Source organism: Neomonachus schauinslandi, chromosome 4 (genome assembly GCF_002201575.2).
Source record: "Neomonachus schauinslandi chromosome 4, ASM220157v2, whole genome shotgun sequence".
NCBI classification, from domain to species: Eukaryota; Metazoa; Chordata; class Mammalia; order Carnivora; family Phocidae; genus Neomonachus; species Neomonachus schauinslandi.
Genome location: NC_058406.1, coordinates 11,227,848 through 11,250,427, shown reverse-complemented (window position 1 = coordinate 11,250,427; position 22,580 = coordinate 11,227,848). Strand labels below are relative to the sequence as shown.

Here is a 22,580-nt window from a genome sequence, read left to right as displayed (position 1 = left end):
ACCCCATCTCTTTATTTAAGTTTATTTATTTTTTAAGTAATCTCTACACCCAACATGGGGCTCAAACTTACAACCCTGAGATCAAGAGTCCCATGCTTTTTCAACTGAGCCAGCCAAGCGCCCCTAGCCCTATCTCTTTAGAATGCTTGAAACCTGTACTCACACCTGACACTCTGGTCCTGCCTACTCAGACAAGGTGGTGTAAAAATCTGGCTTACCTACACATGAAAATGGTCCAGAGAGGCAAAACTTATACTTAAAACAATAATGACCCATATTGTGATTATCTAAAGTATTCTGTAAATCACAATCTAAAGTATTGTGATGATAGAAGCCTCTTAAGGGTCATAAGCCAAAAACTGAAAGCTGAAATAGAGCAAAATGAATAATGCATTTAAAGAGCTATTTGAGGAGTCCTTTAAAAAAGCAGTAATTTATATTCAAAATAGTTCTACTTAAGTAATGGTAAGCAGGAGCTGATTTTCACCAAAATGTAGAAAGTAACAACCCAGGATAACTCCATTTAAGAGATAGGTCAGAAATAGGTCTCCAAAGAGTACTGGTGGGTAGACTCACCACATAGGTTGTTCTAGCTATAGCATAATCTGTTATTGATAAGCAGCAGACCATTTTCCCAAAGTTTGTGTGTCAATAAAATAGTTACCCTCATAAGCAACTGCAAACACGAGATGTGGTTTTCAAACAGAATGTTGACGTGGCCACCTTACTGAGAAGCATGGCTCTTAAAACACAATAATCACTCCATTTTCAGCAACCCTGTTGATGAAAATGTACCTAATGTGTCCAAATACAACTTCTTATACTGCCCCAAAATTCAAAGTAGCAGCCACACTCAAATGTAGGTCTGAAAGTTTTATCAATTATGAATTAACTCATAAATGCCAATGAGCAAATTAAGTATTAGATCACTGTCTAAAGACAGAAAAGCTGGAGCCCACAGAGGCAGGTGAACTCCAGGTCACTCACCGAAGCAGGCAGTGCAGCTGCAATTAGAGTATATGATAAAAGAACTTAATTGAAGAAGAAAGGAAAATGTATGTTTTTCTGTTTCTCTAAATATATACACCTTCTGTTTTTTCTTGACTTTCTACCAACCACTTCTCTCTCGTCCCTACTCCCTATGAGGTTAGATCAGCTACAAGCACAAATGTTTTATTCTCTAGATTACGTCACTAAAAAAAATAAGATTTTTGCTTACAACATCAGCGTATAGATAAGGATGGACAGCTGGACGGACGGACACACACACACACACACACACACCCCTGAAAGATTAACAACTGCTGTCCCTACCCACACACACACACCCCCGAAAGATTAACAACTGCTGTCCCTACCCAGATAAGGATGGATAGCTGGATGGACGGACACACAGACACACACACACACCTGAAAGATTAACAACTGCTGTCCCTACCCAGAACATTTTTTTATTCTCCAAAGTCCAAAATTACACAGCAATTTCTTTGCTGTTATTAATACAGAGGAAGTCTAGGAAAGATAGAAATAATTTTCCTATTTTTTCAAACACAAAACAAAATCGTATATGTATCCCAAGGGTACAAAGCTGTAACCAAACTATTTTCATTAGAAAGTGACTTACGAGTCACGAGGAACAGAAAAACCCTCCAAATTCCTAAATTTAACAATGACTTACATGATGTAAAAAGTGATTCTAATTAAAATGTCAAAATAGAACTGAGCTTCTGGCATGACATCCACATTCCAGTAATCCCCCAAGGTAGTCTGATGTGCATTGTGAGAAGACAATACTCATACACTAAGCTGCTACTTCTTTCTTACAAACATATTATCTCTTCTTTATTTTCCTTCCAACCCACAGGACTAGAGATGGCATTGAACAGCACCCATGGACAAAGAAAAATAAGAAAACTGGATACAAAAATATATATGTAAACAAAATAAAGACAAATATCTATTACACAGTTTTACATATACACATAAAACAGTCCCCCAGTGAGTTTTGCTGGATCATCTTTTAGCAGGAGTTAAAAACACATAGGGCAAATGAGAAAAATATTTATTACACCACCTAAATATCTTCTTTCCAAATATAATCTGTACTATGCTTTATGTTTTACGACAAAGATCTAAAACTGTTTTTACTGTAAAAAGCAACATACCACAATTTCTCCAAAGCGCTGGAAGATGTTGCGAAGGTCATGATAAGTAGTGGTTTTTTCAAGGTTGCCAATGAAGAGGGTTCTTGTTGCTTTGGGGTGAAATTCATCTATCCTTTCATCCAAAGGACGAAATTCATTTTCACTTTCTGTTTCTGTTAAGTGGGATGGGGGCAGAGTAAAAAGAGAAGAGTTTTGTTTGTTTGTTTGTTTTTTGAGCCGAAGGCAGACGCTTAACAACTGAGCCACCTAGGAGCCCCTGTTTGCTTGTTTTTAAAATAATCTCTACACCCAAAGTAGGTCTCAAACTCACAATCAAAAGATCAAGAGTTGCATGCCCTACTGCCTGAGCCAGCCAGGTGCCCCAAAACAAAGTGTTTTAATGTGTATTTATATATCATGGGAAAATCTACACTTAAGAAGCTATGTCTCTGAAATATTGTGTTTGAATACTATACAATCTGAAAAATTATATACACCTTCAGAAATAGCTGTCTTTTGCTAACTCCAAAGGCTAAAGAAACTTGCCAACAAAACTCAGGGGGAAGTAGCATTTTCTTTGATCTTTAAAACAGAAAAGTGGACTGAATTTCAGTCTGTAAGTTGATTTGTTTTAAAAATAATCACTGACACAGAAATAGATTTTAAACCCCAGCAAAAATAGTAATTACCTAAACCTAATCTTAGGTTCCAAAAATTATGCAGCAGGCTCTCAATGGAAGTATAAAACTACAATCTGAAACACACATAAAACTCAACTGAAAATAGCCCAGCTTCATTACTTAATTTACTTTTCAACATTTTATTTTTTTTTTTAAGATTTTATTTATTTATTCATGAGAGGCAGAGAGAGAGAGAGAGGCAGAGGGAGAAGCAGGCTCCCAAGGAGCAGGGAGCCCGATGTGGGACTCGATCCCAGGACCCTGGGATCATGACCTGAGCCGAAGGCAGACGCTTAACCATCTGAGCCACCCAGGCGCCCACTTTTCAACATTTTAGAAAATATTTAGCATTTTACATTTGTCATACTAATTAACATAGCCCAAGTGTCTAAATGTAGCAATTGTTAGATACAAGAATAATAATTGTATGAAAACGGACTGAAGCAGCACTTACAAACTTGCTGCTGCAAGGTTCCCAATGACGAACAAGAAGAGACTCAATGACTCTTAAGGTTTCTGCTTCTTATGATCAAAAGCCCTGGTTCAATGTCTCATTCAAGCATAGCCTTTCTCTGAAGCTCCATTTCTAAACTTGGTCCAGGGCAGAACATTCAATGTTTTGTCGATAGTAACTATAATACAGCCTATGTGTTCTCTCCTTTTTAATGTAAAACAAAGCCATCCAAAAAAGTTCGTATTTAATCAGCTTGACTGAAACAAAGTGTTTAGGGCCACGCACTGAATATTACTGATATCAACAACAACACTGATATTAAAAAGATTCAACTTCTGAGCTGCTGAGTGAACTCAGAACACACCTCAATCCTGATTCCAGTTTCATAGGTCTAATGATAGCCCAGCTTAACCTTTCTAGCCTCATTAAGGAATATGTACTTTCACAGAGTCACGTGGACCCAGAAATTGCCAGGGCTCGTGTACCTGTCTCCATCTTGTATTTTCATCATGTCTCCTAGGGAGAGATCTCATTTCAAGATCGACTAGGTCTTCTTAAAACTACCTAACTAATAGAGGGCACATATTCAGGAATATTTCATTTAAAAGGGGAGAAAAATAAAGAAAAGACAAAATAATTCAGACACATCTGAGGTTTATATTCCAAAAGTCAGAATAAGAAGGATAAAGCCTAATTTGCAACCATTTAAATCTATACCGGTTTCATTTCCACCAAATAGCTCAGTGAACATTTCAAAACCAGAAATTCAGTTTAGCAAAGATCTTTAAAAAGTGTATTTTCCATATGTAATCTACTTAATCTTCATGACCACTTTAAGTCTTAATGCCTACACATCATTTAAAAAATTCTTTTATTGGGGTGCCTGAGTGGCTCAATTGGTTAAGCGTCTGCCGTCAGCTCAGGTCATGATCCCAGGGCCCTGAGATCGAGTCCCGCATCGGGCTCTCTGCTCTGTGGAGAGCCTGCTTCTCCCTCTGCCTGCCACTCTGCCTATCTGTGCTCTCTGTCAAATAAATAAATAAAATCTTAAAAAAAAAAAAAATTCTTTTATCCTGCAATTTCATGTCTACAGGACTATAATGCTCTGCAGGGGACTAAGAAAGCACAATCTAGAAGCCACCAGGGGTCTATCTGCAAAGTTGGGCTTCTTGGATTGAGATCTTTTTAACTCCAAGAGGTCCTTGGCCTCAGGAAACAATCAGCTCCATATGTTTCAATACAAAATATTTATGACTTAACCATCCAACAACATAATTCCATCCATGTCTCCATACTCACATTCGACTGCTTTCAAATATCCCATTCAACAAGTATTTCATGCTGTCCCATCTGAGAAAAGTACCTTCAAGCTTTCCTATGCCTGAACCAACCAAACTTCTCAAAATCTTCAATGGCACATGGTTAAAAAAGCCTAATTTACATCCTGGGTGCTAACTAATTAGGTGAAATGCTTTTTTGCAGTAAAAATGTCAAGCTAGCCCCATGACTTGGAGATCTGAGGGACATCTATTAATAATGCCCCTGAATTAGATCCCCGTTACTTAATAATTATATACAGCTCTAAAAACTTTCTATATAGATTATATGACAATCTAAATATTCCTCAGGCCAATTGTGACCTGTTCTAAATATGTTAAATAAGAATTCCTGAGTCGCACTCAGCTCAGTATAACTTAGGCCAGTACATCTCAAACTTGGCAGAGGAGGGAACGTGAGGGCATAACCTATAATCCCTTTGAATTCCTGTGTTCATTATAAAATTATGCACATTTTGCAGTCTTCCTTCTAACAACTCTGTGTTTGTTTTAATATACAAATAACATTTACATACTCTTATCAGGGAAATTCTATTTTTTCTTAATTGCCAAATAAATGAATATTCCAAGAGAATGGGCTGTTTACCCTATAAATTCCTCTCAAAGTTTTAGTCTTTTTTTTTTTTTTTAAGTAGCTCTACACCCCAACATGGGGCTTGAACTCACGACCCTGAGATCAAGGTCCACATGCTCCACAGGCTGAGCCAGCCAGGTACCCCTCAAAGTCTTAGTCTTGAACTTTGTCTCAGCTACATAATGTGACTGCATAATTTAAACATTTCTGTGTACTCCTCCACAAATTTACTTACAAAGTTGCCTTAAATCGGGGATTCCCAAACTTGGGTATGTGAATTCTGAACCATTAAGCTGAGACAGGGTCAAAGAGTCTGAGTTTTAAACAAGCACTACAGGTGGCTCTCAAAAAGAAGAAACACTGACCCAAGCCATGCCTGAGAAGACTTCCTGCCTTACAACAGGTCTTACAGGCAGGTTCATACTAATAAAGTCCCCTTGAAACTCTCAGTGGGTCACACTCCTAAGACCCAACCCTGATTTTCTTTGTCACTATCTCTCAAGGTTATGGAAACTAGAACAACAGATCCAATTTGTGCTGGGCATAATAGAAATAAAACTGGTCTAACTAGTCCCTCAAATCAGCGTAACAAGTAGTCTGTTTTCTAATTCAAGGTAATTCTGATGTCATTCTCCTAAGAACTATATCCTTATCTCAATTCAATCCTTTTGGGGAAGGCAGGATTTGAAAAAGGGCTAAAACTCCATCTTTCAGACTCTTCAAAGTCAGCATTTCTCCCTTACAGGAACAGAACTATCTTTACCCTCCCTAACCAAAACGTAATTTTATTAACTTGAACAACAAATGTACCCAGTCTTTAAAATAGAAGACACTGGAAGTAAGTCAATAAATAAAGCTGGAATGGCATCCAGATTCACACTAAGATGCTGCCTTTTCATAAGCTGAAATACAAATTATACTAAAAATTAGCCTCCTTTCTCTTACCTGGCCCTATCCATGCTGTTACTTCAATCTGCATGCCAAAGAAAAGTTTTCCTTTTGATGCAGTCAGTGCTTTTTCTTGGTCCTCTTGCTGCCGAAAGAATACCAGACCATACCTCTCTTCTGAAGCTCCATGGATCTGCACTGAAGTCACCTTTCCAAATTTCTTAAATTCATGGAAAAGGCCATCTTTAAGGCTTGTATCTAAATCCCCCCCCCAAAAAAACAAGGTGCTTATTTTTCTAATTTAGTTACAACTCAGTAAGTAAGCTAAGAAATCTTTAGCTTGATTTTTTGACCTAAATTTTGTTAGCATTAAAACATTTCTCTTTCAAATAAGATAACCCTAAAATCGCATTTTAGAGACTCCTGTACAACTGTGAAAATAAACTGAGTATCGGAAGATAGTTATTTGTTAGATAAGAATGACACTGTGGCTATGCGGAAAAACCGCCCTCCTATTTTACAAACAACTACAGAAGTATGTATCTTTAAGTTGGTATGAAACGATGTAATAACATCAGGGATTCACTTTAAAAAACACACACACAACAAGAACGGAAGGAAGGAAAGTGGAAACAGATAAAGCAAGTCTGGCAAAATATTGACAATTTTTAAATCCGGGGTACAGAGTAAGGGGCTTTCATTTTGCCTCTACTACTTTTGGTTAAGTTTAAAACTTCCATAATAAAAATTTTATATACACATATACATACATACATATATAAAACTTTTAAAGACATGAGAAAGCAAGCTGTATTTCTAGCTTTCCAAGCATCATGTCAATGATAAAACTGTGTGGCAAGCAGAATGTAACATGCTAATAACTCTAAGATTTCCTACAGATGAATAATACTATCTGGAGGGTCTTGTGTTAATTTGCTTCATTATAAAAATTAAAATTGTATAGAAAGACAAGCAAATTTTTCCCCATCCACTCCAACACATGGGCCTCAATAGCTCTATTCACAAACCTGGTTATGTAGGTTTTAGAGGCTGAGTTAATGAATAATTTAATCATGAAATGCACTTACCTAAGAAGTACTAAGTTTGGTCTTTGTTGGTTTGACCATCTACTAACAGTTGTTTACATACTCAATATGCCTAATGTAGAAGTAACAGTATAGCATGGTCGACTGTCAATTAAAAATATTAAGAGTAAAAAGGACTTCAGTATAGCTTTTAACTAGACTTTTCCATTATTCATGATTTTCCTCATTTAAAATGTTAATATTTTGAAGTGGGTTTCCTATCATAGTTTTATGTTCAAAGCTTTTTCACAGAACACAGGACTCCAGGACAATACAATAAATTTAACTGAAAATAATATTTCTACAATTTCATCGTTATCAATTTTTCCCTAATATCAAAATATTTAACCTAGATAGCATATTTAAAAAAAAATAACCATGCTTTCTTTATAGAACATGCACCATACAGTCTTTGTGTATGTATATACAACAGTGTGTATAATAATATATACGCATATATGCACGTGTCTATAGTAAATACAAGTAACATGCAATCTTCATATACATAAAGTTATAATCATCACTTGCTTTTTCTTACATGGCATTAAATATTAATGAACCACAAGAAGAAAGCTTGTTGTCACAGCACACAACTGAAGATTCTCAGTCTCACATTCCCCCCAATAGTAGCAAGACAGGGAAGTACAGCAATATAAACTTTTACCTGTAGAGCGTACTGGAAGATTCTGAACCTTGATCCCAAAACTTTTACGTGGCTCATCTTTTTCCAGGGATGAAAGCAACTGGGAAGTAGGTGCTGGGACGGCTGCTGACTGAACCGATCGGGCGGGAGAGTCGTCACTCGAACTACTGCTGGAATCAGTGCTGCGGAAAGACAAAAAAAAAAAAAAAAAAAAGACAAAACAGATAATGAGCAGCATACAAAACTTCTTAAAATCAACAAGTAGAAACAATTAAAAGCAATCATCTACATTTCAGGTCTGGGATTTCTGGCCGCCCTCCCCTCTTCACATGTACTTCACACTCCCGCCTTGGAAGGCAGAACAGAGCAAACCTCAACCTGAGGAAGCAGAAGTGTTGATCTTTTACCACCACACGCCCCCTAAAGACAAATGTTTCATTCTGTGCAAAATGGGAACAACTTTTTCCAAATGAAGTAAGACTAATAAATGCAAGTCACTTAACGGTAATAATAAAAGAACACTGAATATACGGTTTTGGATTCAGAGACCTCAATTCAAATTTTGACTTAGATGTATATAGCACGTAACCTTGGACAAGTAATTTAACCTCTTGCTAAGCCTCAGTTTCCACATCTATAAAATGGAAATAATAAAAATACCTATCTTGCAGGGTTATGAATTAAGTAAAATAACCCACAGTTTTACAGAGTTTAGAATATGACAGTCATCAATGAATGAAGCTGCCGCCACCACCACCACCACCATCATCTCAGGGGTGCATTAATTTTGAGGAAAACAAAAATATCCAAAATAATTTCCTAGGTAATTTTAATTTTTAAGTATTTGGGGGACTAATGAAGAAATATTATGTAAGTTACTTGAGTCTTGTTGATTTAGGCTCTTTTCTCTGTGAGTAATGTGGGAAATGAGTCAATGAAATTGAGAATTTATTACTCTTCAGTTTGATACAATCCTCGAAAGGGGGAGACAGTTGAAAGACAAGAAAGTATTACCTACACATTCACATTAAGAGAGATATATTTAAACAAGTTTATTATGCCTAAGAACTATATGAATAATAGGAAAGTCTCTTTTCAGTACCGGATGTGCAAAGACTGCCATGGTTTTGTTCTGTTATAGCATTCTCAAATATATTAATTAAAAGCTATTTACAGGGTCTGGTATTTATTTACAGGTTTCTGAAATTTTGCTTCACACTTTTCCCCTCTCTATTGTGGAAGGCTTATCTTTTAAGCAAATAACTCGGGGGGGTGAGGGGAAGTGGGAGGAGGAGGTTTAATCCACCTCAAACATACATACTAGAGGAAAGACCTGATAGTTTTTGTCATTTGAGCTAAAACGACAGCTCTCACAGCCAAGACAATCTCTAAACCAGCCAGATAAATAAATCCAACTCAACAAACTAAGGCAAATTTGCCACTGCTTTTTAAAAAAATAAACAAATACTATAAGAAAACAGGGTATTATAACAAAGAATTTACACAGCATTTTTATTGAGCTCTCACATGCTAGGGCAAAAGATGAAAACGTCACAAGGTTATCAGAGCTCCCTGAAGTTTGAAACATAGAGAAATAAACCTATGCTAGTAAGATCCAAAAGGACCTATGTGAGTTACAAAATACAAACTACTTGGGATAGAAGCCTTAAAGACAGGACCACAGATTGTCACTGCAAGGCCTCCTATACATACCTAGGCTTCAGTTTTCCCTATAAAAAGAATTTTTTTCTAGATCACTCAGTAAAAATAGTGTTACTAGCACTAGGTGAACAGGATACTATATGTTCACTCAAATTAAGGGTTAATAAATCTGTTTAGCACAGAATGGAAAAAAATGCCTGTTATATGTATTAAGTCCTCTAAGTAATACAAGATTATTGGCAAAGCCACCACATGATTACAGTATAGAATACGTTATAGGACTATCAACTTAATTCCAATGACTCATAAAAAAAACATTATGGAAAATACTTTAATTATAATACTGCCAATATTATAAACACCAAAATTCCTTAGCAGCAGTGGTAAAGTAAATGCAGACAAGAGCAGAATTTCTACTATTGAAAGAATGAGTGAGGCAATAAACACCAAGTTCTATATAAGTCTGTGTCATAAAAATGGAGGTGAGGGGCGCCTGGATGGCTCAGTCGATTAAGCATCTGCCTTTGGCTCAGGTCATTACCCCGGAGTCCCGTCCTGGGATTGAGCCCTGCATCAGGCTCCCTGCTCAGCTGGAGGCCTGCTTCTCCTTCTCCCTCTGCTCCTCCCCCTCTCGTGTGTGCTTTCTCTCTCTTGCTCACTCTCAAATAATCTTAAAAACAAAAAGGGTCCTGGAATCAAGCCCTGAGTCAGGTTCCCACTCAGCAGGGAGTCTGCTTCTCCCTCTCCCTCTGCACCTCCCCCAGCTTGTGCCCTCGCACTCTCTCTCGCTCTCTCTTGTTCTCAAATGAAATCTTAAAAAAAATAGCAACAATGATTTTTTAAAATACAAAACAGTGATAAATTTGTTATAAATGCCATTGCACTCTTGGTGAATTCCCTACTACCACACTAATTTTTAAAGGAAATGTAGAATCTAACTGGCAGAATTTTCTGCTGACCAATTTGAAATAACTACAAAGGGGGAAAGGTTTTAGCGATTTATTTACTTACTTACTTATTTATTTTTATTTATTTATATATTTGGGGGGGGTGAGGGGCAGAGGAGGAGGGAGAGGGACAAGCAGATTCTACCCTGAGCACACAGCCCCATAGGAGGCTCTATTTACTACCCTGAGATTATGACCTAAGCCAAAATCAAGAGTCCAAAGCTTAACTAACTGAGCCACCCAGGCACCCCAAAGGGGGAAAGGTTTTAAAATGAATTACAAAATGATAAAATGACTCAACTTCTGAGTTCACATTTTGATATGCTAATCTGAACTGCAATGTGCATTTCCAGTGTAGTCTATTAAATGTACTATGGATTTTAAGATCATAAATCAAGGGCGCCTGGGTGGCTCAGTTGGTTAAGCCACTGCCTTCGGCTCAGGTCATGATCCTGGAGTCCCGGGATCGAGTCCTGCATCATGCTCCCTGCTCGGCGGGGAGTCTGCTTCTCCCTCTGACCCTGCCCCTTCTCATGCTCTATCTCATTCTCTCTCTCAAATAAATAAATAAAATCTTAAAAAAAAAAAGATCATAAATCAAAACGGGGGCATAAATTTAGATCCCCAAATACTTTTCAGTCCTATTAAACTGATAGAAAGCCCAAGTGCCCAGAAGAACCATGTCACTTTTAATTTTTAAAAATTCCTTTTTTCATAATTCTGTTAAAACTGAAGAATCACAACAGTTCATCAAAGCATATGATATAGGGGCACCCAGGTGGCCTAGTCAGTTAAGAGTCCAACTCTTGATTTCGGCTCAGGTCATGATCTTGGGGTCGTGAGATCAAGCCCCTCATTGGGCTCCCCACTGAGAGTGGAGTCTGCTTAAGATTCTCTCTCCCTCTCTGCTCTCTCATGCATGCTCTAAAAATAAATAAATCTTTGGGGGGGGGCATATGATATATAGTTTATAGTTGTTTCTTGAAAGCCAGAAGTAGTTAATCAGAATCTATTCCAATCTAAATTATTTTAAAGTAGTAGTAAAGATGATTTATCAACTAATAGTTTCAAGAAAGTGAACTTTAAATTTACCTGGTCACATCAATATTACATTTTCAACATCAATTAAAAGTTCTAAATGGTGGGGCGCCTGGGTGGCTCAGTTGTTAAGTGTCTGCCTTCGGCTCAGGTCATGATCCCAGAGTCCTGGGATCGAGCCCCCATCAGGCTCTCTGCTCCACAGGAGGCCTGCTTCTCCCTCTCCCACTCCCCCTGCTTGTGTTCCCTCTCTCACTGTGTCTCTGTCAAATAAATAGATAAAATCTTTAAAAAAAAAAAAAAGTTCTAAATGGTAAAGAATTTGGGGGAAAAAAAAACGCATTAAAAAATTTTTTTTTAAAGACTGTGTTTATTTCAGAGAGAGTGAGCGCACAACCAAGGGTCCTAGGACCAAGCCCTGAGCTGGGCTCCCCTATTCACACTCTCTTTCTCTGAAATAAATATAATCTTTAAAAAAAAAAACTAAAAAGATTACTAAGAAAACTAAGAAGCAGATCTTACAGAAATTTCCATAATGGAAAAATATAATAAGCAACTAGTTACTTAACAATTCTTTTTTAAAATAGCTTTAATAGGAACCACATTTTACTAATAAAAGGGAAAATAAAATGCAGAAATTACAAAAGGCAATTTATTAGGAAGCAGATAAAAAGGAATAAACATAGGCGTGCCTGGGTGGCTCAGTCTGTTAAGCATCCAACTCTTGATTTTGGCTCAAGTCATGATCTCATAGTCATGAGATCAAGCCCTGCATTGGGCTGGCTCAGTGGGTAGTCTGCCTGAAGATTCTCTCCCTCTGCCCCTCCCCCCACTCACATTTTCTCTCTCTCTAATAAATCTTTAAAAAAATAAAAAAAGGAGGGGCGCCTGGTTGGCTCAGTCATTAAGCGTCTGCCTTTGGCTCAGGTCATGATCCCAGGATCCTGGGATCAAGCCCCCCATCAGGCTCCCTACTCTGCGGGAAGCCTGCCTCTCCCTCTACCAGTCCCCTTGCTGTGTTCCCTCTGTTGCTATGTTTCTGTCAAATAAATAAATAAAATCTTTAAAAAAATAAAAATAAAAATAAAAAAAGGAATAAACATAAAGCTGTACTAAAGGGCACCTGAGCTGGCCATGCAGTTGTATGAGCAATTAGGAGTACATGAAACCAGGTGGCCTCCCAACAAAACTATATGGAGGATACTGGTCAGTGCCCAGTGATAACCTGTGGCAGGTGCTCCCTGTCTTCCGCACGGCAGCCACAGCTTGGGGAGAAGCCTACCTCCCTGAGCACCACTGGGACCCAGCTGCCCCTCCCTCCCCCCCAGCTGGACCAGCTCCCCTCCAGTGCAAGTATCTGCATCAGAGAACCATTCCTCTGGCTTCAGGGACAGGCACCTGCAGCTCTAGAATCCCCATCTCGCAGGTCTGCCCTTGCCATGGTCTACAAGGGCCTAGGCCGCCAGGGCAGGGACAAGGCCCTCCAGCCAAGGGACCTCTACTACATAATAATTCTTTTTTTTAATGAATGATTTTATTTATTTACTTGACAGAGAGACACAGTGAGAGAGGAACACAAGCAGGGGAAGCAGCGGAGAAGCAGGCTTCCCGCGGAGCAGGGAGCCCGATGCGGGGCTCGATCCCACGACTTTGGGATCATGACCTGAGCCGAAGGCAGACGCTTACCGACTGAGCCACCCAGGCGCCCCTACTACATAATAATTCTTAATAAGAGAACAGAAATCGGGATGCCAGGATTCTCTCACCCCAAATTACAGTGTCTAATAATCAACTATCCGTTTCTATAGCCATTTTACACACAGAACTACAGTGAGCGTTGGACTCTTCACTGAAAATGTCAAGGCATTGGGTATACTATTTCTAAGATGACTCAGGGCTAAATCTGTTCACACAAGAGTATCATCCAATAACAGACGTTAACATCTGTATCCCTGTGTTTGTAAACATTTGGTTATGATAAATATTTATCTGTTTTTTTAAAGCTGAATAATCGAAAAGCATTTAACCAAATTAAGTTGAGAAACAAAAATCTGACATAAAAGGATAAAGGAACAGTTTAAGCAACTCGGAAACTTTCCAATTAGAAGTTAAGAGGGTCCGTTTGTTAAAAGCAGATACAGTCTCGGGGCGCCTGGGTGGCTCAGTTGGTTAAGCGACTGCCTTCGGCTCAGGTCATGATCCTGGAGTCCCGGGATCGAGTCCCGCATTGGGCTCCCTGCTCAGCAGGGAGTCTGCTTCTCCCTCTGACCCTCCTCCCTCTCACGCTCTCTGTCTCTCATTAAAAAAAAAAAAGCAGATCCAGTCTCAAGCGACACCTTTCCAACAACCTCTCTTCTATCAGGTAGCTAAAAATCTTTTCCCTACATCTTACAGAAGTTTGAGTGAAGAGGGCAAAAAGATGCAAAATGCAGATTTTCCATCAGGCTTTGGCAACTCAAAACACGCCCACTGTCTTCATATTTCTATTAAATGGGCGGGGGGGGGAATCATGTAATTTCTTAAATGGAATATGTATCACCACATCAGGTAATAATTCCTCTATATCCAATTTCTTACAGGTCCAAATCTTCAAGATAATCCTATCTTCTTCGTGCAAGAGTTCTCTAAATGTGGCTTCAGGAACCTGGGGGCCCCCAAAGTCCTTTCAGGGAGTCTGTGAGGTCCTCTTTATTTCAATTACATATCTGTGTGAGGCCAGATCTTCTTCATATACTTCACACACACACAAATTATAGTAACAGTTTGAATACAGGAGCGGTTATGAGAATCTAGCTATCTAATTAAACCAGACCTTAAACAAATGAGCAAAAATAAATAAAACAATTCCACTCGTCTCACTATTTTTAGTTTTAAAAAAGTTGTATCACACCAGTTGAAGATCTAAAATTGGCTAGGGAGGTTCCTCCCCAGAAGCAGACACCATCTTGAGGTGAACAGCTCCCCCAAAATCAGGGATGAAGATCCTCATCTCCAATATGAAACCTTTACTCCTTTTGCCTTTTTTTTTGCTCTTGCCACTACATGCTTTTTCTCTCTGCTAATGCACAGGAAAACAACGTTCCTTCCCATCGCTAAGGACACAGCTGCACAACAAAAGTCCCTAGAATTTCTTGCTAGGGTAGTTTTAGATAACAGAACTGCTCCCCCCTTTTTTTTTTAAGATTTTATCTATTTGAGAGAGAGAGCGAGCGAGAGAGCGAGAGAGCACATGCAAGCACCTGAGTGAGCAAAGGAGCAGAGGGAGAAGCAGACTCCCTGCTGAGCAGGGAGCCCAACACAGGGCTCGCCCCTGGGACCCTGGGATCGTGACCTGGGCCGAAGGCAGACGCTTAACCAACTGAGCCACCCAGGCGCCCCAGAACCACTCTAGATTACTTACTGGCTGAACAGTATATCACTGCAAATACTTCCTGCTATACCTGAATCAACACCTCTGGTAGTACAGTACATATAAGAAATAAACAAGCCACTTGGCTAAAACAGGCTGATGCCCCTTCGGGTACATTCTTTATTTACTTGACTTCAACTGGTTTGGTTCATAGGGGGTCCTAAAGCATACTGCAGTGTCTCGCCATTATGCAACTGACAGTCACTGTTGTCTCCCTAGTGGGTACATTCTCTCAAGGGTCTTAAATTCATATTTGTAGCCATCAGCAGCACATCAGATGGTCTCGCTGTGCTTGGAGAAACAGAAATAAGATGAATAAAATGAACAGCAAAAACAATTCTTTCACAGACTTGACATCACAACCCATGAGTTTTAGTTAGAGTGGCACTAATACCAAATTTTTTGTTACTCTCTTGTGTATGAGAGGATGACCAAAGGGGGGGGGGCGGCAGAGGATCGCTGTTAAATTAATTAAACAAGGAGGCCATTAGACTGAGGTGGTTCTAATACCTGAGCAGGCTATGTAAGCAAACCAAAACCTAAGCCTATAGATGCCTCAAGTTAAGAAAGGAAACCCAGGCATGCCTGGGTGGCTCAGTAAGTTGAGAGTCTGACTCTTGATTTTGGCTCAGGCTGTGATCTTAGGGTAGTGGAATCGAGTCCCGTGCCCAGTTCTGGACTTAGCATGGAGTCGGCTTGGGATTCTCCCTCCCTCTGCCCCTCCCCCTGCTCACACACTCTCTCAAATAAATAAATAAAATCGCTAAATAAATAAATAAAAAGAAAAGCAAACCTAAAGACAACCAATCACAGTCAATGAGGCTTTTCCAAATAAGGCAAATGCTTAAGCTGTTACTGAATAAAATTATTCCCCCGCTTTGCTTCCTTCCACCTTTTCTCTATTAAAAGCCTTTCCCCTAGCTCCTGTTGGTAGAGCACTCCTAACCACTTCTGGTCTGGCACTGCCCAATTTAAACTGATTTTTTTAAGTAGGTTCCAAAGCAGGAGGGCCTGAACTCACAACCCTGAGATCAAGACCTGAGCTGAGATCAAGAGTTGGACACCTAACAGACTGAACCAGCCAGGTGTCCCAAATATTTTTTTTAATTGATTTTTGCTCAGGCCACCTGGGTGGCTCAGTCAGTTAAGCGTCTGACTCTTGGTTTCTGCTAAGGTCATCATTTCAGGGCTGTGAGATCAAGCCCTGCATCTGGCTCCGCATTCAGCACAGAGTCTGCTTGAGAGTCTCTACCTCTCCCTCTGCCCCTCCCCCCACTGACACACCCTCTCCCTCTCAAATAAATAATCTTTAAAAAAAAAAATTATTTTTACTCAAATTACTGAAAGACGGGGCGCCTAGGTGGCTCAGTTGGTTAAGTGTCTGCCTTCGGCTCAGGTCGTGATCCCGGGGGTCCTGGGATCGAGCCCCGCATAGGGCTCCCTGCTCAGTGGGGAGTCTGCTCTCCCTCTCCCTCTGCTCCTCCCCCTGCTCGTGCTCGCTCTCTCACTCTCTCAAATAAATAAAATCTTAAACAAAACAAAACAAACACAAATTACTGAGTCATATCAAATGAATTTTTTTTTTTAAAGATTTTTTATTTATCTATTTGACAGAGAGAGAGAGAGCAAGAGGGAACACAAGCAGGGGGAGAAGCAGGAAAATGAGGAAGGAAATACTCAACTGTGTGGTCTAGAGTAAGACACCTAATTTTGTCTCTCAACTTTAACTTCTCTAGTCAATTACCAGACCTCATGACCTTTAAAGGTCCTGCCAACTCTATGGGTCTATGAACTTCCACCTACCTCCAACCACTCATCTCTGATAGCTCAAATACTTGCAGGGTCAAGTCCACGCTCTTCAACAAGAACGAGAGGGCCCTTTACAACTTGGCCCCAAACTAATTTTCTACCTACTCCTTCTCATTCCCTTTTCTCCACCTTCTTACTCTACCTGCCACCCACTAATGATCTATCCATATAAGAGCAATGTATCAGGGGGTGCCTGGCTGGCAGTAAAACCTGTGACTCCTGATCTCCAGGTTGTGAGTTCGAGCCCCATGCTGGATGTAGAGATTACTTAAAAATAACTTTTTGGGTTTTTTTTTTTTTTAAAGAGCAATATATCAATTTCTAGTCATGGGCATCTTTTTCTTTTTTTAAAGACATAAGTCCTGGGTTAAATTACTTCCTCTCTATTCCTTAATTTTCTTGTAATGTAAATGGTGATAATACTTGTGAGGGATGTGGCAAGGATTTAATAAGCTAGTGATTATAAAATGCTTAAGCACTCTGCCTAGCATATAGCAAAGCATGTAAGAGCTCTTGCCCATACCCATTCCTATAGAAGACACCTTTCTGTCCCTCCTTGCCTGCCCTTTGAGAATTAGCTCCAATGTTAACTATCTCCTCTGTAGCTGGACATCCCCACCCCACCCCACAACATTCTCTGGTTTCTTACTTGTACTACAATGTCTATCTCCTAACCCTTCACTATGTATTATCACTACTCATTTATCAGCATCTTGAAAGGCCAATAATGAATTCATCTCTGCAAAAAGAAAACCTAATATGATGTGCCTACAAGAAATTACAGATCTTAATTGTGAAAATGATTGAAATTAATACCTAGGAAAGTACACCAAGTTCAGTAAAATGAAGGTATTAACTAAACTCAGTATCTAAAAATAAAATGAAAATTTCTGATAAAATATTACTTTGGTGCAAACTGCAAGCTTATTTCTTTCTTCTTTAATGTTTCATTAATAAGAACACTATTGGCTGTTCTAAGGTTCCAGAACTTTAACACTAATAACCTGTGTGAAAAATCATGGGTATCTGTAAAAACAAAAACGTCTTGCATTTCATGCATCCTATTATATATGCCCTCCACCATGGGACATTTCTGGTTGTCATAACTGGGTGGGAATTAGAACAGAGGCCAGGGATACTGTTAAACATCCTATGGTGCACAGGAGAGTCCCACAAAAAAGGATTATCTGTGAACAGTGAATAGAGCCAAGGCTGAAAAACCCTGCCTACATTATCTGACTGCTTCCCCTTCTTCTGAAAAGCAATATGCTAATTTTAAGCTCCAATTCAAATGTGGAATCCTTTAAAGTGACTGTTCTTATTACTAATACTACTTTATACGGGATGCCTGGGTGGGTCAGTCGGTTAAGCGGCTGCCTTGGGCTCAGGTCATGATCCCAGGGTCCTGGGACGGAGTCCCAAATGGGGCTCCTTGCTCAGCGGGGAGCCTGCTTCTCCCTCTGCCTGTCTGCGTGCCAGACAGACAATAAATAGAACCTAAAAAAGAAAAAAAAGTTTTTAATAAGTCTGAAACTTACAGAAAAAAACATTAAGGAAAAAAGGTCAATTTCTGAAAATCAGACTCCTCAAGAGGAAGCTGGTGTCACTTGATTTTGGAAAACATGATAAAAAGGGAAACTCCTAACAGCGTTTTACAATATGTGCTTTGCCATGTCAATAGCAGAGTCACAATACTGTAGATAAAACTGTTCTCTTCCAGTAAGTAATGGGTGAAATATACAACACTGCCTCCCATACTCTAGAGTAAGGTTTACATCAATGGAAGCTATTCCATTCTTAAAATGGTTTCTAAGTTCAGTAGCTTTCACCCTCAACCTAGGGATTCAGGGTGGTGGTTTACTATCACAATTAGATTTTTCCTCACCAAAGTACCATGTTCAGAAGAATTAGTAAAACTTCTACTTGCATATAGAGTTTAATGGGGTATTTTGTTTTACAAACACTAAGACTTTTGTTTTGTTTTTAAGGATTTTATTTATTTGAGAGAGAGAGAGCAACCAAGCACAAGCAGGGGGAGCAGCAGAGGGAGAGGTTCGAGAAGCAGGCTCTCCACAAAGCAGGGAGCCAGACGTGGGGCTCAATCCCAAGATCCTGGGATCATGACCTGTGCCGAAGGCAGACGCTTAACCAACTAAGCCACCCAGGAGACCCAACACTAAGACATTTTAAATTTGCCTTTAAAAATGACAATACAGGAGCGCCTGGGTGGCTCAGTTGGTTAAGTGTCTGCCTTCAGCTCAGGACCACATCGCATCGGGCTCCCTGCTCAGTCTGCTTCTTCCTCTGATCCTCCCTCCTTTTGTGCGCTCTCTCGCTCTCATATTCTCTCTCAAATAAATAATTTTTAAAAAATGACAATATAGGGGCGACTGGATGGCTCAGTCGGTTAAGTGTCTGCCTTCAGCTAAGGAGGTCATGATCGCGGAAGTCCCAAGACGGAGCCCCACATCAAGCTCCTTGCTCAGTGGGGAGTCTGCTTCTCCCTCTGCCCCTACCGCTGCTCATGCTCTGTCTCTCTCATATTCTCTCTCTCAAGTAAAATCTTTAAAAAATAAAAATGACAATATAATAACAACAACCCCCCCCCCAAAAACCCAGATGCAAAACTGGGCACCTTTGAACTTGAACAGACATTCCTTCCTCAAAGGAAGATCTACAAATGGCCAAACAGCACATTACATGATGCTCAACATGACTAATCATTAGGGAAATTCAAATCAAAACCACAATGGGATCTATTTTCACACTCATCAGGATGGCTATTATAAAAAAAAAAACAATATAACGAATGTTGACAAGGATGAAAAGAAATTAGAACCCTTACGCATTGCTGATAGGAAAATAAAATGGTACAGACATTGTAAAACACAGTATGGCAGTTCCTCAAAAAACCTGAATTACCATATCATTCAGCAATTCTACTTACATAAGGTATCGAACATAGTCAAATTCATACAGACAGAAAGTAGAATGGTGGTGGCCAGGGGTTGGGGGAGGGAGAATGAGAAATTGCTGAATGGATATAGAGCTCCAGTTTGGAAAAATAAAAAGGTTATGGAGGTGGATGGTGGTAATGGTTGCACAACAATGTAAATGTACTTAAAGCCACTGAACTATATACACTTAAAAATGGTTAAAATGGGGGGTGCCTGACTGGCTCAATCAGTAGAGCATGCAAGTCTTGATCTCGGGGTTGCAAGTTCAGGCTTCATGTTGGAGAGAGATTACTTTTTTTTAAAAAGGTTAAAATGGTAAATTTTATGTTATTGTGCCCCACACACACACACACACACACACGACCTATAAAGTAAAATACAAAGTGAACAGTTCTTCTCTTTGCACGACAGAAAAAGATGAGAGATTCCAAAGTAGTCAATGAAACAGGATTCCTGCTACTTTCTATCAATAAGGCTCTGCTAAATCAAAGGGTCTCACAACCGGGTTTATCCAGGTGAAGTTCCTCAGAAATTATTACAGAGAAAGGAGTTAGCTCTAACTGGTGATTCTGCAACTATTGCAAAAGATATGGGGAAAACACTATAAGCTCTACTGTATAAATGATAAATTAAGCTCTTTAGAGCCAAAGGTAATGAAAAGTTGTCTAAATTCTTTAAATTTGGGGTACTTGAGAGAAACTATTGATACATTAAAGAGTGGAATTGTGTTTTTTATTATGAAACCAGTATTTTAACTCCAATTTTATTCTGGTCAACAGATCTTATTAGAGAAAGGTAGAAGCAGAAAGAGAACCAAATTCCACCAGCAGTAATTCTGCTTTTCACTGCAATCAGCTTTTATTGCTGACATAAAAAATAATTTATTCCCTAAGGATTTCCTTTTTTTTTTTTTTAAAGATTTTATTTATTTGACAGAGAGAGACACAGTGAGAGAGGGAACACAAGCAGGGGGAGTGCGAGAGGAAGAAGCAGGCTTCCTACTGAGCAGGGAGCCCGATGCGGAGCTCGATTCCAGGACCCCAGGATCATGACCTGAGCCGAAGGCAGACGCTTAACAACTGAGCCACCCAGGTGCCCCTCCCTAAGGATTTCTGAGTTTAGTAGAAAGTATACAGCTCAGAAGTTAACTTTTCTTGAGTTCTAGTTTCCATCTAGTCTTTAACTATGAGCGTTTATAAATATCAAGCATGTCTAAAGCTTAGACAAGTACTGGGTTCACTTTTCTTTTTATTAAGATTTATTTATTTAGAGAGGAAAAGAGAGCGCACATGTGTGGGAGCAAGTGGGATGGGGGGGGAGGGAGAGAGAGAGTCTCAAGCAAACTCTGCACTGAGCGTGGAGCCCATGACCCTGAGAGATCATGACCTGGGCTGAAATCAAGAGTTGATACTTAACCAACTGAGCCACCCAGGCGCCCCTGGGTCCACTTTACAGGTAGGTAAGAATAATACTAAATAGGTTTAGTATTCATGGTCACTAAAGTGGTAGCAAATTCAACCACAGTAATTAAAATAATTGGTTTTATTTATCTTCCTCTTCTGAAATTCAAGAGTTTACATAAATGAGGGAAAAACAAAATCATTAAAGACTAAAAAGAGTTTGGCAGAAAATACTGCTTTTAAAATTGAGCTTAGGGGCGCCTGGGTGGTTCAGTCGTTAAGCATCTGCCTTTGGCTCAGGTCATGATCCCAGCGTCCTGGGATCAAGCCCCGCATCGATCTCCCTGCTCAGTGGGAAGCCTGCTTCTCCCTCTCCCATTCCCCCTGCTTGTGTTCCCTCTCTCGCTGTCCTCTCTCTGTCAAATAAATAAATAAAATCTTAAAAAAAAAAAAAAATTGAGCTTAAATATGCTGTACGTGGTTAGCTGCCTCACAAGAGATTAAGTACAAGAAACTCTGGGATGCGATTACAGCTGCAGTTAATTTATTACTTACTGTCTTTGGATGAGGTTAAGTAAAAGGAACATAAGAAATAGTTAATCTGTAGGATGAGTGCTGGATAATTAAAGTTTACCCCCCCCCCCAAAAAACCTAAAGGAATATTATTCAGTCTTAAAAAGGAAGGAAATTCTGTCATATGCTACAACATGGATGAATCTTTGAAACATGTTAAATGAAATATAAGCCAGATGCAAAAGGATTGATACTGTATGATTTCATTTATATGAGGTACCTTGAGTAGTCAAATTCTATAGGGACAAAAAGCAGTGGTTACCAGGGGGGTGGGGGAAATTTTGTTTTGTTGTTTTTAAGTAGGCTCCATGCTGGGTGCACACATAGGGCTTAAACTCACCACCCTGAGATCAAGACCTGAACTGAGATCAAAAGGTGGAGGCTTAACCCACTAAGCCACCCAGGCACCCTTATGTTTTAATGAGTAAAGAGTTTCAGTCTGAGAAGAAGAAAAAGCTCTGGGAGATGGTTGTTGGTGATTACTGCACAACAAAGTAAATGTACTTAGCGGCACTGAACTGTATACTTTAAAATGGTGAGAATGGGGGTACCTTGGTGGGTTCTGGGATCGAGCCCCACATTGGAGTCCCTGCTCAGTGGGGAAGTCTGCCTTTCCCTCTCCAGCTGCCCCTCTCCCCCTGCTCATGCTCTTTCTTTCTCAAATAAAATCTTAAAAAATAAATAAATAAAATGGTTAGAATGGCAACTTTTACGCTATGTATATTTTGCCACAATTTTAAAAAATTGAAGTTTTGGCATTAAAAATATAATTTGAGGGGAGCCTGGGTGGCTCAGATGGTTAAGCATCTGCCTTTGGCTCAGGTCATGATCCCAGGGTCCTGGGACTGAGCCCTGCATCGGGCTCCCTGTTCTGCAGGGAGTCTGCTTCTCCTTCTGCCCCTCTTCTGGCTCATTCATGCTCTTTCTTTCAAATAAATAAAATCTTTAAATATATATCTGAAGGTTTCAAAACTTACTGT

At 39.6% G+C, this 22,580-nt stretch overlaps 1 protein-coding gene across 1 annotated transcript in view; it reads right to left on the bottom strand.

The window, feature by feature from the left end:
* The window catches only part of SPEN (spen family transcriptional repressor), a 92,592-nt gene that overhangs the window by 22,377 nt on the left and 47,635 nt on the right, over positions 1 to 22,580 (bottom strand). The window contains 3 exon segments of the mRNA XM_021684051.2: positions 2,166 to 2,317; positions 6,135 to 6,335; positions 7,827 to 7,987. Coding sequence (XP_021539726.1) covers positions 2,166 to 2,317; positions 6,135 to 6,335; positions 7,827 to 7,987 — 514 coding nt within the window.